The 16,802-nt window shown below is 36.6% G+C and overlaps 1 protein-coding gene across 1 annotated transcript in view; it reads left to right on the top strand.

Annotated features, from left to right (window-relative positions):
- The first annotated feature begins 776 nt into the window (after positions 1 to 776).
- dpp10 (dipeptidyl peptidase like 10) overlaps positions 777 to 16,802 on the top strand; it is an 82,741-nt gene continuing 66,715 nt past the window's right edge. Inside the window, exon 1 of the mRNA XM_079619624.1 lies at positions 777 to 1,437. Coding sequence (XP_079475750.1) covers positions 1,372 to 1,437 — 66 coding nt within the window. The 5' untranslated portion in view covers positions 777 to 1,371. The remainder of the gene's footprint in view (positions 1,438 to 16,802) is intronic.

Genomic DNA, 16,802 nt, shown 5'->3' with positions numbered 1-16,802 from the left:
GGGGTCTTAAAAAGTATTAAAAGTTGATAAATCCATTTGGGGAAAATTAAGGCCCTTACAAGCCAGGTATTAAAGTCTTAATCCTGATTTTTTGAGGTATTAAATTTTGTCCAAGCTTTGTCCAAAGAGTTTGACTCCAAAAAGTATGCATGAATATATTTATTTTCCTCCCCATTACTGATAAAAAACAACGGCGTAGTCGGACAGTGATGTTTTTAACCAGTTTTACAGTTTTGGGCACCATTGACTTCCAGTATGGAAAAATGTACTGTGGTAACCCACAGCTGTTTGGTTACAAACATTCTTCAAAATATATATCTTTGTGTTCAGCAGAACAAAGAAATGTATATGGGTTTGGATACGTGGGTGAGGAAAATGACAAGAGTTTTTATTTTTTGGTGTGCTGTCCCTTTAATAAGGTCTCAAATTTTAACTACAAAATTTTTATTTATCATGGATTATGCTTTTTTTCTGAAACGTTTTAGTTTGGATGTTCGTCTAACTTTTTTTTTTAAATGTTAAGTAATGATCGTAATTTCGAGATGACAACACACGTCACGTTCTACTCGGAGCTGTTTAACGCTTTTCCATTTTAAATACATACATAATATAAATTCACTTAAAGATTGATAGATTTTTATGTTATCCGAAACATAATGTTAAATTGTAATCAGCTGCTTCTCAGGCTTTCTTCATATTTAAATTATCTAATTTAAATCGCGCTAAATTGGACTCTCGCGAGAAGTCGATATTCGCGCTCGCCTCGAGCCAAGGCCGAGCGTCATTGTACCGGGCTGTGTGTGTGTGTTTATAATGTATCAAACCGAATAAAATCCGTCCTTTAACTTGTCTCGTGAAAACAGTGTAGAGTTAAAACAACACGTAGAATGGCTGCTTAATTGAGTCTAATGTGCTTGAGTGTGTTAAAGATGTGAATTTTTGACAGTTGGAGTTTGAACGGTTTTGGCTCATTTGAATAATCCGTCGATGTAATATCTGTGTATGAGATAATTTTTCCGAGTTTATCGTAATTTTTAGCAAAACCGTGAGTCGGATCAGTTATATAGCACACTAAAGTCAGAAAGTCAGAATTCAAGTTGTCAAATTAAAACAATGCTGATGTTATTTAAACCACAAGTAACATAACAGACGTAGAAGAAGAAGGTTAGAGATGAACTGTATGAGTTACGATGATGACTCAATTACTGCATGAGAGAGAGAGAGAGAGAGGGAGGAGGAGAGATAGAGGCGAGCACTGCTCTCTCAATTCATTCGCGTTCATGATGATCGAGGAGCTTCTGTCAGACAAACAATCCCGGATTTAATTAACGTTAATCGATCGCTCCTTTGGACCTTCGTCGCTGTTCCTCGATGAATCAAACCGCCGGCGTCTCAGGTCATCAGGTCAAATGTCAGTCATCAGCCAAGAGCATCACAGTAAGTGTTTTTCAGTGTTTTTTCCAATGCACTGACAGGTTGTTTGGCGTCACACAACTTATCAAACACAGATGGTCAATAATATGACGTTAATTGAGCTGATGGGATTATCATGGAACTTTTGACGCACAAATGCAGATGAAATTAGACCGATCAGATTTATCATAACGAATGCATGGAGTCAGTTGTAGCCTTATGATGCAGTTCTCCAGTGCATTAACAAAGGCAATGTTTACAATGTGAGTTTAGTGTTAGTTTGGTCATCTTAAAACTGACAGCAGGCATACAGTCTGCGATAACTGATGGGATGCATGGAGGGGTTGAGTCCTCATGCACGAATTAATTCAATTGAAAGTTTTATTAAACGGTGCAATTCTAGGTTCCCAGTCACAGCGTTCAAGAGGGGAGAAAACACAGCCTCGAAATGTCACCCTTTTTATGATAGATAGATAGATAGATAGATAGATAGATAGATAGATAGATAGATAGATAGATAGATGCTTTAAGTATTGTTCATTTTAGTTAATTCTAACTGCAACTTTAGAGTGTTACTGATAATTGTATTCTTGGATAGGCTACTATAGAATATCATGAACTTTTTCAACCCTAAACTAAGTTTTCTTCTCTAAATGCTCTGACAAGTCTTTTTGGGCTCGACTAGAACAGGTTTTCATGCTTTAATGTTCAAAAAACACATTTCTGCCAATATTCTCCATTGTTGCGGCTCCTCTCTTCCCAGTCTGCCAGTAACGCCACAGCCCGTCTACGGAGAGCCTGTTCACTCCCTATTAAGTCCTATTGTACCGAATTTTGGTTGTAGTTCCACCAGAGTTCCACTGGGGGCGATCGCCCCCGAGTGCAAAATGAATGGGAGTCTATGGGGCTAGACGGCTAAATTTGTCCCTTTCAGCCGGTTGCCGTTGAGAAATCTCAGATTTTATTGTAGGTCTGGCAAGTTCAACATGGGTTATAGGTCGAAAATTGAATGAACGAATACTTATGTCCTTTCGATTTCTTACAGGTTGAGTTGTTGTTGCCCATAACACGCTAGCATTCTGCTAATGAACGCTGATTGGTCAGTGAAGGACTGGTTACGACCAGAGATACCGCTTGACGGCATCATGGCATCCGAAGCGGGAACAGAATGTATTCTAGCAGAAACTCTTCTAGCACGTGTGTTTACCTGTGTCGGCTGTGTTGTGTGTTTACCTGTGTCCGCTGTGCTGGCGATGCCTCGAGAGAAAAGAAAGTGCAGAGCGCGAAAGCACCACAGTGACTGAAGGATTGCCGTAAAGCAGTATCTCTGGTCGTACGATGTGTATGACGTCATTGACATTTTGAAAGACTTTTTAAAGAAAATAAGTGACTCTAAAAAATCTAACAACCAGCAATGTGCAATTTCTTTGCATCTCCTTTCGAATACAACATTCAAATTACTAGACAAAAAATTATATCTTGAGAAAAGTGGATTTTGAGGGGTATAGCTCCATAGACCTCCATTCATTCTGCACTCGTCCTGTGAGCGCCCTCATGTGGAATCAGAGTGAAACTGCAACCAGTCAGAAGCCGGAAGTGTAGCGAGAGTGAACCTTCTCCCCTTATTAGACATTCTCTGGTAACGCTCTGTTTACTTCCTGTCTTTATGAAGCCCCTCCTTCTGAAAAGCACACTGTGCTCTGATTGGTCGGCTGGAGCAGTGTGTTGTGATTGGTCAAGCGCTTTTAGCGTGTCAAATTAAACTAATTTAGTTGAACTTTAAAATAAACGTCAATAATTAAAACTCTTTATTTAGACTTACATCATACCCTACTATGTATATGATTTTTTATTACGGTATTATTGTGTAACAATTTCTGAGAGATGTGTTTGTCAGCGCTGACGGTGTTGCCAGTTTAACGAGGAATATTCGGACTGATTTAATAAAAAATTTATTGTCATTTTGTTTATTTTTGCATTATATTACCACCCATTATTGTCAATCCAACTGGAAAATTCCTTTATTTAAACAACTTAAATTTGATCTAGTTATTGATTATTGCAACGTAAAGTAAGTGCATGAAAAAAAGTAATATTTACATAACATGCATTACATACATAATTAAATAGTTTCCCCCAAACCTTTAATCTAACCCCCCAAAATAGACTTTAGTCGTGATTTTAATATTTTAATATTTGTCTAGTTCTAATGCTCTTTAATGTCGTATGACACATTTTTTCTTTGTTTCACAATAATAATTGATGATTGTAAACTGAGGTTGGTGTCTTTAGAAGAAGTATCTGCGCAGAATAAGTACATAAATAAGTACAGCCATGTACGTCTAGGAGATTGTAAGTCTGTGTGCAGGTAATTGTTGTTAGGAAGTCATAAACCGATTCTCTGTGTGTGTGTGTGTGTGTGTGTGTGTGTGGGTTCCTCTTACAGCAGTGCTGGAAATGAGAGGTCGACCAGTAACACAGCCCTCATCACTCTGTCCATCATCTCAAACGCACATTATACATTCACACAATGCAATTAGTTTGGCACTAGTGTGTGTGTTTGTGTGCTCATATTACTTCAGAGAGGCTATCAGATATGCTTATAACAGGAGACTCGGGTTACACACTCACACAGAGTCATAGAAAGCATCGCAGCACTTCCCAATATTACACTGAACCGTGTATCTGCCATGACAAACACACGTGTGAATGACAAGAGTCTCGTCTGCTGACTCGAGAACACCGGACAATAAATAATCTTTCCATTGATGTGTGGTTTGTTAGGATAGGACAATATTTGGTCGAGACACAACTATTGAAAATCTGGAATCTGAGGATGCAAAAAAAATGTAAACATTGAGAAAATCTCCTTTAAAGTTGTGCATTTATGTTCACGATTGTGCTGCATTCACTCACAAAAATACATGTTTTATATATTTACGGTAGGACATTTACTAAATATCTTCATGGAACATGATCTTAATATCCTCATGATTTTTGGCATAAAAGAAAAATCAATAATTTTGACCCATACAATGTATTGTTGGCTATTGCCACAGATATACCCGTGCGGCTCCAGACTGGGTTTGTGATCCAGGGTCACGTATGACTGAAGATATTAAGTCTTGTTTTCTGAAAAATGTATGTTTAAAGCAAAAACAAGTATCTGTGTGAAGTTAATAAATTATAAAAATCAGTGTAATTCAGATATAAGCAGCTCTATAGAAGACAAGTGCCATTATGTAGTTCAGTGATTCGCTCATATATCAATTAGATTTTACAGTTTATTAAAAAATATAATTCTATTCTTTTATGCTTACTACTTTTTTGTTCTTTTTCTACTACTACATTCTTGTATGGCTATTTTGTTAAACTGTAAAGGATTTATGCATCAAGGTAGGATATGATCAGTGTTGGGGAAAGTTACTTTTAAAAGTAATGCATTACAATATTGTGTTACTCCCTTAAAAAGTAACTAATTGCATTACCTAGTTACTTTTTTAGAAAAGTAATGCGTTACGTTACTTTTGCGTTACTTTTTTCCCACCTGGGCTGGGCTTGTTTTTTTTACACAAAAGTTCTATTTTTGGGCAAATGTAAAGACCCTTTCACACTAAAAGTGAAATAATAATTTCTGAAGGAAATGTGTACAGTAGAGGAAAAATTACTATAGATTGATAGAAAGGTTTGCTTGTTTGCTACAAGCAAACCTTTCTATCTATCTATAGTCATTTTTGCTTATTTAACTGAATCATCGAAGGTCAGAAGCCAGTACGTTGGTCAATAAAGTGAGATTAAATGCATAAAAATGTATGTTTTATTTAACATATTTAGTTATTGGAGGTTTGCATAGTATTCTGATTCTGCATTTCACTGATTTTATTCATTTTGTGGAATATTTAATATTTTTTAGTGCAAGTGAGATGAGTAAATGCTCACATTTAGTCTAGAACTATAAACATCATGTTCACACACACACGCACACACACCTCTGCACTTTGATTTGTCTCAACATGAGGACAGGAGAGCTGTCAGTCAATAAAAGGGAAAACAAAGTAACTTGCGTTGCTTATTTGAAAAAGTGACACAGATATTTTGTTGTAAATTTTAAAAGTAATGCGTTACTTTAGTTACTTGAAAAAGTAATCTGATTACGTAACTCAAGTTACTTGTAATGCATTTTCCCAACACTGGATATGATACACTGAATTTAATTTACTCAAGATATTTAAAATCACAGTGACCAGAATTATTTATTAGCTGCACACTGCCAAATATGATTTTTTTCTTGAGAATTCTGGAGAGGAAACGATGTCATCCGTCACAAATAATTCTAAAGGTTCTAAAATCATGCTTGATTTATATACATTATTACATTGAAGTCATTCAATTCTGTTCCAAATACTCCCATAATAATCTGGATAATGGTTCAAGAGTGACAGTCACGTGCTGTGTCAGAAATGGAGCATTTTTTTTTTGTATATTTGTAGTAAATATAGTATTTATTTTTAGTGGCCAAAAGTGATGTGAGGATATTGTTTTTAATGACCCTACAATTTCAATTCATTAAACCATCAAAATATGTGGAAAATATCATCTTTTTTTTATTTATTTTGAGGGAACATAACACTTGGTAAACTTGGTTAATGTATTTATTTGACAAAAAAAGACAAACTACAGCCTCAGGTTTTATATTAGTATGCAAAAAAATGCGTAGAAACCAAGAAGCTCACAGGAAAAATAAACTTTGACTACAACATAATCAGTTATTAATATTTCGTTGGTTCTCTTGTTCATAATTTCTTTGTATGACAGCCTTGATATCGGCCCGATTTGTCATTTTTCATTGCGTTATCATCACTAATAAAACAAATGACTCCCAGCACAACTACACAATATGCTTACAGAACGTTTGTTCTACTCTTGAATAAATTGAGTGTTCACTAAAAACCTGCATTCATTCTGCGAGGTGAGAATATGAGATATTCTTCTGAAGATGTTCTTCAAACATTGAGTCACTTTATTTAGCAGCTGATTCGTGTCCAAGTGTGTTAATTTCAATTTCAATTTGATAAAACTGTATGTATTCATATTTGTTAGACCTCGTCCTTCACAGCCTGGCTTCGTTCCAAAGTATAAATGATTCATAACCTTTACCTTTCTGGCCTTTGCAGCCGCTGTGTCGAGTGTTGAGGTGATTGTTGATTTTGCAAACACTGGAATGATGGTTTCCCGTTATTGGTTTTCTGGTTTCATGTAAAAGAGGAGTTAAGGATGATTGCTTGTAGATGATGTTGGTGGGCGGCAGCGCGCTAATGCACCGCATACTCCACACGCACCCACGCAACACATGCAGGAACATGCAAACACCACAGCGCTTGTGTATTCAATGTAAATTCTTCTTTCATTTGTTGTTGACATGGTGTCCAGGTGAAATATGTTTCCCCTATCAACAGTAAACCAGGACCACAGCCTAGTATTTTGTATGTTTATTGTTTAACATACTGTTTATTAAAACCAGACTCCATCAGGTTTGTGTAATTTTAAAGGTACACTGTGTAGTTTAAGTATTTTATTGGCTAAAATCAATGTCTTTATTCATAAATATGTCCTCATTGGTGTAAAATTACCTCTGCCAATGATCTGACTTATCCTCGTAAGCGAAGAATTTCTCATCTTTATTTACATGGGACGGGTAAGTCCACGAAGGCTTCCATATCGTTCCGCCATTTTCAAATCTTTCAAATCATGTCAAATCTTTATTTCTTTTAAGTTTAAAGGCAGATTTTTGCTCCTAAGTGAAAGTTGTAGAAACCTGGGGCCTCATTTATAAATGTGCGTAGGATTCTTACTAAAAGTGTACGTGCGCCTGAAAGCCAAAAATGGCGTGCGCAAAAAAATATTCAGACTTATATCAGACTTATTCATTTTATGTTGACATGGTGTCCAGGTGAAAGATGTTTTCCCTGTCAACAGTAAACCAGGACCACAGCCTAGCATTTTGTATGTTTAAAACCAGATTACTTTAAAGTAGGGCTGTCAAAAGATTAATCGCGATTAATCGCATCCAAAATAAAAGTTTGTGTTTATATAATATTTGTGCGTGTACTGTTTATAATTATTTATATATATATATGTATAAACACACACACTGTATATATTTAAGAAAAATTGGTTATATTTATATAAAATATTTATATATAATATTATATAAATGCATTTATATACTGTATATACAATTATTCCTTAAATATATACATTAAGTGGGTGTATTTATACATAATAATTCTACGCAGTATACACACATATATTATGTAAACACAAACTTTTATTTTGGATGCGATTAATCTTTTGACAGCCCTACTTTAAAGTCTCCATCAGGTTTGTGTAATTTTAAAGGTACACTGTGTAGTTTAAGTATTATTAGCTAAAATGAATGTCTTTATTCATAAATATGTCCTCATTGGTGTAAAATTACCTCTGCCAATGATCTGAAGAATTTCTTATCTTTATTTACACTGGACGGGTAAGTCCAATGAGGCTTCGATGTCTTTACGCCATCTTGAAAAACTATAATAGCAGAAAGTGACAAAAAGCACTAGGCTACCTCAACGCGTTTTCGTTCAGAAAAACAAGGGTAAATTTCGGGATAGCTTTTCCCAGGTGGAAAGAGCTAATGAAGCTTTATTATATGATATCTACGAGATAAACCCCTTTATCTTAACCTCTCTACATAACGCCGGACTCGCGCGTCCTCCATGTCTGTAGTTTGTAGTTCTAACCGAATCCTCGTCCAACGCGCGATGGGTAATGTGCAAAATCAGCCGTTAGCGTGCGCATCGATCTGCACTTCGGATTCTGACCGGAAATAGTAGACCATCCGGGTGTCTTAGGAACACTCATTTAAACATACTACGATTTGGGACGTACTAACTCTACTTTCGAATACTAATTAGGACGGATAGTATGCGAATTGGGACGCAGCCTTTATCAACACACTAGTAACTAACTCAACCAGGCCCCGCCCCTTTATTCTGCGTATTAATTATTTAAATGAGGAATATTGTGAAGAAAACTTAAGACGTCAGTGGAGGTCAGAAACACTGACACTGATATAGAGAATATCTCCCGCTGGAGGGACTTTCAGAGCTTTTTCATGCTCAAACGGCAACAATACACACTCAATACACACTAAATGAACATGGAGAGAGCATAATACGAGCCCTTTGACACTCTGTTCGACCCACAGCCTATTTTTGTACTGTTTATTATTTCCTCAACTTCATCTTTCTCCTGTTTCTTAGCAGCAGAGTTAAGTGGCGTTCGTCCCACACATTTTCCCACAGTTGTAATGAAACTAATGGCTCTTCATATTTGAAGTTACACACAGATGCTCTATAGTTGGTCGCCATAAAGTGGCACATTGCAGCACTGGTCCCGGATTTATAAGGTCTTGATTTGCATAGTGATGCTGTACACTTAAAGGGGGGGGGTACAATGGTGTTTCATGTATTCAGAGTTGTTTACAGTGTTAAAGAGATGGATTCTCATGCTAATAATGGCCAAAGTTTGAAAAGTTATTTTGAACGAATAACAGAGAATTTCTGTGCTGAAAATCATACTTCCGGGTTGCAACACGTTTCGGCTGGTTTTTTTCTATTGTAGATCTAATGACGTAGACCAGAGTGGAACTCCTTATATGAGCATTGCTCTCGGAGAAGCACGTTCACGCACACGTCGACCAGAGGAGAGAAAGATCGCGCTCATCGACGCGCTACTACCGGAAATCATCATCAGCTGTGTTTTTTGAAGATTAAATACACTAGAGTCACTCAATTTTTTATACTCTCTATTTCAGAGTACTTGCATTTTAATGATGTATTGGTATATAAAGACAGTTTAAGCCAATTTGAAAAAAAGTTCTTTAGACAATTCTTACCTACCCAACCTTTAATTACAGTAACGTGAGTAGTTGTAATTCGTTACTCCCACTACGTCAGAACGGAGGCTCACTATTGGCCAGCATGACACGCATAACACACACATGACCAGCGTCTTCTGCTTCTGATGTAATTTAATTAAACACATATAGAACAATTGTTTATAACACAATAGTGGATTTAACATCAAAATCTAACATCTAATGTAAATGTGTATGTTTAATGTTACCTTCTCCCTTTAAATACTTTGCTCAGTTCAAGAATAATTTATGCAATTTATATCATTTATTTGAAAGGAGAGCAGTTTCTTGTCTATCCTTGTAATGTTCAACTGGATTTAGTAGTAATTAGTAATAAGTAATGCAATACTTTTTTTTAGAGAGAGAGAGAGAGAGAGAGAGTAATTAGTATAGTAATTGTATACTGTCTGCATGTTTTTTTAATGACCCTACAAGTTCGACTGAGGAAAATATATAAAAAATATATATATATGAGAGAAGAACAAAACATTAAACTTGGTTAAGGTATTTATCTGACAAAATTATTTGGTAAAAAAGTCAATCTTTCAGCCACAAGTTTAATTTTACTATGCAGAAAAAAGAAAGATAAAAAAAAATATCGTGATTTTAACGGTAAAAAACTGTTAATTGGTTAACAGAAAGTTTCCTTACTATATACGGTAAATAACTGTGATAGATCTAATGGTACATTTAATGTAATTTTACAGTAAAATACTGTTAAATTTACAGTTTTTAAAAGTGAAAAAGAACAAATTGTATAATGTACAGTGAAAAAACGTAAATTGACATTCCCACAATTCCCTGCGTGACACTTCACATTTGATGTATTTTTGTTGAAATAACTGTTTCTTCATAGTTTTCTTAGTTTGTTTCTAATCCGTTATGTACATCAGGGCTTTATGTTACATTTAATGTTGTTAAATGATGTTTAATGGATTTTTTTAATTTCATGTGTGTTACCATGATGGTGTTTAATGTGTGTGTGAATAACACTGTGCAGCTTCTTTAAATTATTATCAACTATCTTGTGGAGGCGTGGCTTGTGATTAGCTTTGAGTGATCATGTGACTCTCATCACTGTGTTGATTGGTGGTTGTCAGTGTATGGTACAAAATAGATATTAATACTTCAATTGGTCAGTAAATTAACATCATATCAGATAATGAATGTTCTCATCGGTTATGGCCACGAGATGCACTGACTGCCTGAACTGCTCATAACTGACCACTAGAGGGCAGTGCAACATGGCAGCCGGCATCAACATTACTCAATCATTACCTCAAAATGAAGAAAACACTGAAGTCAGTCGTTTATTTCAGAAGTTATGGATCATTCCTGCTCTTCAGAATGTTTTTATGTCCCCATGATAATACACTGCATAAAATATGAAACAATGAAGTTTTAAAGATGTGAAACGTATTAGTTTTTTTATCACAATATCACAGTGCAGTGATCCCTTTATTCTGATTGTCCTTTTCTAATTTTTTGTTTACCACAAAAGGTCCTTAAACTGGAAAAATTTGAATATGGTGCAAAAGTTCATTTATTTCAGTAAATTCAACTTAAAAGGTGAAACTAATATATTATATAGACTCATTACATGCAAAGTGAGATATTTAATGCCTTTATTTGTTATAATTTTGATGATTATGGCTTACAGCTTATGAAAACCCCAAATTCAAAATTGTATATGGTCAAAAAAAATTATGAAAATTTCATAAGCTGTAAACCATAATCATCACAATTATAACACATTAAGGCTTGAAATATCTCACTTTGCATGTAATGAGTCTATATAATATATTAGTTTCACCTTTTAAGTTGATTTACTGAAATAAATGATATATAGTGGAAAAATTGTGAAAAAAATATATTAAGAAAAAAATGGTTATTTTAAGAACTGATCACTGAAAGGTTCTTTGGGGAACCAGAAATGGTTCTTCTATGGCATCGCGGTGAAAAAAAACATTTAGAAACCTTTATTTTTAACAGTACACTGCAAAGAAATGATTTTCTTATACTCTGTATTTTTGTCTTGTTTTCCAGAACAAATATCTGATCATTCTTAAATCAAGAAACACTGACGATGAATCTCTTTAATGATTCAATGACAAATACATTAGTTTAGTCACTTGTCGCCACCTACTGGTCTAACCATGTAATGATACAATTATTATTTGAAGCATAAAGTTACTTTTCAAAAGATGATTTACTCTATTTTGTAAACATCAGTGTTTATATCATATATGACATAATTTACCATAGGGTTGCTACGATTATGAGCTTAATCGCATCAGTTTTATATAAGTTTTGTGTGTCCAAAAGTTATGTCCGAAAAAACTAACATCTTCACACTGTACTCAAATATTATTTAAAAAATGTGTTGAAGATTTTGTGGTCATATTGTGTTTTGAGTCGCTTGTTTTATTTGTGATGATAACGCAATAAATATGGCAAATTGTGCCTGACATAATTTTAGTCCCAAGAGGGAACCAACTAAATATTAATAACTGATTATGTTGTAGTCAATGTGTGCTTTTCCCTCTGTGCTTCTGTGTATTTTTTTGCATAATAAAATAAAACCTAGCTGTAGCCAAATAATTGTTGTAAATAAAAAGTTTAGTGTTTTGTTCCTTGAAAATATTAAAAAAGATCAAATATTCTTCTCATATTTTGATGGTTTAATCGAGCAAATATCCCTCCTGGACATCACTTTTGGCCCCTACTGGTTTATATCAAACAAAATATAATCAAACAAAGAGAGTGTGTGTAATTCAAACGCGCTGTTTCTCTCTCTCTGTGTGTGTGTGTGTGTGTGTGTGCGCTGCGAGGACGAGACCGAGTGATCATTCATCAATGACATGTCAATCAAAACCCAATGTTTCATCTTCTGGTCTTTCTCACATGAATCAGAACGGCTGTAGTCGCTCCCTAATTACATTTAGTCACAACCACAGTATTGTTGATCAGATTATGTGTCGATTTTAAAGCTGTAATCCTCAATTAAGAGAGTGTCAGTAAAGGTCGCCGGGGTCACAGGGCAGAGGACTTGGAGAACTTTATTAATAGTGCTGAATCCAGCAGGTACTTGTGTAATTATCACTCTGACCCAGAATAATTAGCATACACTCCCGTGAGAGAGAGAGCGCTGTCTCACCTTAATGAGTGTAAAGCCATCACACACACACACACACACACACCAGATGAAACCAGGACACACAGCTGAGCTCCATCCAGCTTCTTTTCGACAGATCCTCTTCTCTGGTTCTGGTGACCGTTTTAAAAATATATAGTTTCCTTACTGTCAGCAGATTCATCACTCATATCATGAGACCCTGGACCACAAACCCAGTCTGGAGTCGCACGGGTATATCTGTGGCAATAGCCAACTATACATTGTATGGGTCAAAATTATACATTTTTCTTTTATGCCAAAAATCATTAGGATATTAAGTAAAGATCATGTTCCATGAAGATATTTTGTAAAATTTAAACTGTAAATATATCAAACATTTATTTTTGTGAGTGAATGCAGCACAATCGTGAACATAAGTGCACAACTTTAAAGGAACACTCCTATTTTTTGGAAATAGGCTCATTTCCCAGTTCCCCGAGAGTTAAACAGTTTTACCGTTTTCGAATCCATTCAGCCGATCTCCAGGTCTGGCGGTAGCACTTTTAGCATAGCTTAGCATAGATCATTGAATCTGATTAGACCGTTAGCATCTCTCTCAAAAAAATGACCAAAGAGTTTCGATATTTTTCCTATTTAAAGCTTGACTCTTCTGTAGTTACATCGTGTACTAAGACCGACAGAAAATGAAAAGTTGTGATTTTCTAGGCCAATATGACTAGGAACTATCCTCATTCCTGCGTAATAATAAAGGAACTGCTGCCGTACAGCAGCGCAATGATATTACACAGCGCCTGAAAATAGTCCCTAGCTCGGTAACTTCCAACGTTGCAGGATACGCTATCCGTTGCCGTGGTTTCTTCAACAGTGAGACCGAGAGAAATAGCGGCAGAGAGAGAGAGAGCAGCTTGATATTTGTTTGCATTTGGCGATACGGCGCAGTTTCTTGGGAATAAATGGAGAAGGAGAAAGCGAAAGGAAAGTGGCTCTATCAAGAGAGAGGAAAAAACAACGCCAGGCAGCGCTATTTAGAGAAACTGCTCGACATCAACAGCATGGTTGTGATTTTCTAGGCCAATATGACTAGGAACTATAATCTCATTCCTGCGTAATAATCAAGGAACTGCTGCAGAATGGACGAAAGACCCAGAAGCACTAGCACCTTTTCACACACCCTGACATAGTCAATTAACGTTACCTGGTTTATAGTATCAGTGCCTACAAGATGCAAGAGTTCAGAAGCCTATGAACAAGTCTGCTGCGGCTGGGTGCAAGACTCACAAACCCACAAACCTATAAAAGTCGTAAGCTCAGTCATACTTGAGGTTTCTGGCATCATTCATATGTGGAAATATATCTGATATGAATCTGATACATGCATTTGCACCTACAGATCGTCCATTCTGTCAATGTGAGTCGTACGTCATTGAAAAAAGTGACTTTTTGAAACATTTCATGGTACAGATATATTTTTAACAAATTAAACAACTCTAGTTGACTAGCAGAGTATTAATTTAGTTCGTTTGAGTTAAATTAAAGGCGATTTGACGCTAAAATGTTGCTTTTTTTTGTCACTGCTGTCAGTTTATTGACAAGCAGTTTCTCTAAATAGCGCTCTTGATAGAGCCACTTCCCTTTCGCTTCCTCCTTCTCCATTTATTCCCAAGAAACTGCGCCGTATCGCCAAATGCAAACAAATATTAAGCTGAAGAAACCATAGACATATATAAAGGCTAGATGGCTTACCGGCGCTGAGAGCCAATGGGACCCGACGACGTCACATGGCGGCCATCTTAGGACAGGACCGCTTGTCCAGTTATAACATTAAAGTCTATTGTGCATGTAGTGCTGAAATAACTATATCTTGCTCAATTTTCAACCGATTTTCAAACGGCTTGGTGTGTCATAAACGTCAGGGATGCGGCTATTTAACTGCATACTGCATACATTCAAAACGTGAAGCTACAATTTAAACATCGGCATCAGCACAAATCATAGCCACGTTAATAAGGTTTGTAATAAACCAAACCGTTTGTAAATCCGTCAAGAATTCAGCAAGTTACGAGCATTTGTCACTCACCTTCCGTCCACAGCAGCAGGGAGCAGCAGCGCAGTCACTTGACCTAAGATGGCCGCCAAGTTGACGACACAGCTGACTCCGCCTTGAGCCATCTAGCCTTTATACATGTCTATGGAAGAAACCACGGCAACGGATTGTGTATCCTGCAAAGATGGCGGCGCCTTCCCGCAATGCAACGCTGCGTGACGTAGGTTCACATTCTCTATAGCGAAGTGTACTAGTGGCAAAACTTTAATACAATTAATTTTCTCAGAAACGGAGACAATGATTTTAGAAACTGATTCGCTAGCCGCATTTCGCATGATATGAGAGAATACTCACCCTAAAAGTTGTCAATGTAGCTCAAAATATATAATTTAAAGCCCTTCTCGTTCTTACTCTTAGGTGTGACAGCTAACTGCCTCACAATATTGTTAACATCATTCACGTTAACCGCTGGAAGTTTTTGTAAACAGCGAGTGCCATTTGCCATTATCTCCACCTAATGCAAAAACGGCACCGGATGTAACTGGGCGGGCTGAGACAAAACGCGGAAGCGATTGTGCATAGAGCCTATTGTGGTTAAAAAGTATATTATTATTTTTTTATTTTTTTAGAAAATGACAGATTGTTTCGCTAGATAAGACCCTTATTTCTCGACTGGGATCGTGTGGAGACTTTGAAGCTGCATTGAGAAGGACATTTGAACCTTCTTTGAACATTGGGATAGATGGTTGGCATTGAAGTCCATTATATGGAGAAAAATCCTGAGAAAAGTTTTCCTCAAAAACCTACATTTGTTTTCGACTGAAGAAAGAAAGACATGGACATCTTGGATGACATCGGGGTGAGTAAATTATCAGCAAAATATTTTTGGAAAGTGAACTAATCCTTTAAAGGGGTCATGACATGGTTTTTTTTATTTTATTATTATGTTCCCTTCGGTGCAATTATAGTATTACTATAGTTTTTTTTACAAAAAACTTTTAAAATGTAGTGATTTATGACCTTTTCCTTGTTTCTCATCCTCTGATTCACACAGTCTGTTTTGGGGGTGTTTCCCCTTTAAGAGTTCAGTGTTAACGCCCACTGTTATGATTGGCTAACGTCAGTGCCTATGCATCAATTATTAACGCCCCCAGCCAGAAGATTTGCGGATTCGGCGTATTTAAAAAGTAGTTTAAAGTTTTAAACACATTACTTACAGTTTGCGTCGTCGTTGTTGAGCCCAGAATAGTCGGCACGGACTTATCTTTGAGCAACAGTTTTCTGGCAAAGCCAGCATCATTTTGGGATTTGTTCTCAAAACAGTCATCCTTCAAATGTATAGAACAAACGCTTAAATTAACACTGCCGTGACTGAGACGTCCGCAAAAAACAAAGTGCATCCATTTCCCCCTGACGACTGGATCTTTCTGCAGTGTATTCAAAGATGTAGTTTGTCCACAGCCAGGAACAGCACATCTGCGGCGTCGTAATTTCCCTGTACACAGACCCACTCGCTGTCCGTCGACTGAACACTTGTGAGGCGCGGGCGCGACAACGATACGAAATGAGCGTAGTTGTCTTGCGCTTAAAGCGTAGTTGTCTTGTGCTGGAGGCGGTCATATGCAAACGCTGGTACGTCACTTCGTACCGTGACGTCACTTCTTACCATGGATCCAGAACGAGCTGTATTTAGAGCTTGATTAAATAAATGATTCGTTTATAATGGGGAGGACGTCTTAAGCTATGAAACTTGCAGGACGTTTTAATGGTACAAAGACCTCTTATATACCAAAAGATCAAGGCAAATCAATGGCAATGCGAGTAAAACATGCTGTGCGGAAAATCACCAAGATTCAGTCCAGAACTGCAGTGTGATCATTGTAAATAATGAGTAAGACACTTCAGATTGGATTTTAAATGGTCAGTCAAGTGTGCTGCACATCATAAAGTGATTTTGTGGTAAAACTGTTTGTTTGAGGGTGATGGCACCAATTTCAGAACGATTAGTTCAGCTAAACTTTACAGACAAGTATATAATTCTGGACTAAATGTACAATATGTCCATAATACACACACACACACACACACACACACACACACACACACACACACACACACACACACACACACACACACACACGAGCCGGTGAAATCAGGCCAGAAAGCTGTTTCTCTCTCTCACTCTTGAACGCCTCGCACAAGGTTGACTTCACCTTGACTAAATCTGGAGCTCATGAATTCAGAGGCCA

The sequence above is a fragment of the Phoxinus phoxinus genome (assembly GCF_949152265.1).
Source record: "Phoxinus phoxinus genome assembly, chromosome: 7".
NCBI classification, from domain to species: domain Eukaryota; kingdom Metazoa; phylum Chordata; class Actinopteri; order Cypriniformes; family Leuciscidae; genus Phoxinus; species Phoxinus phoxinus.
This window is presented reverse-complemented; position numbering and strand designations above follow the sequence as displayed.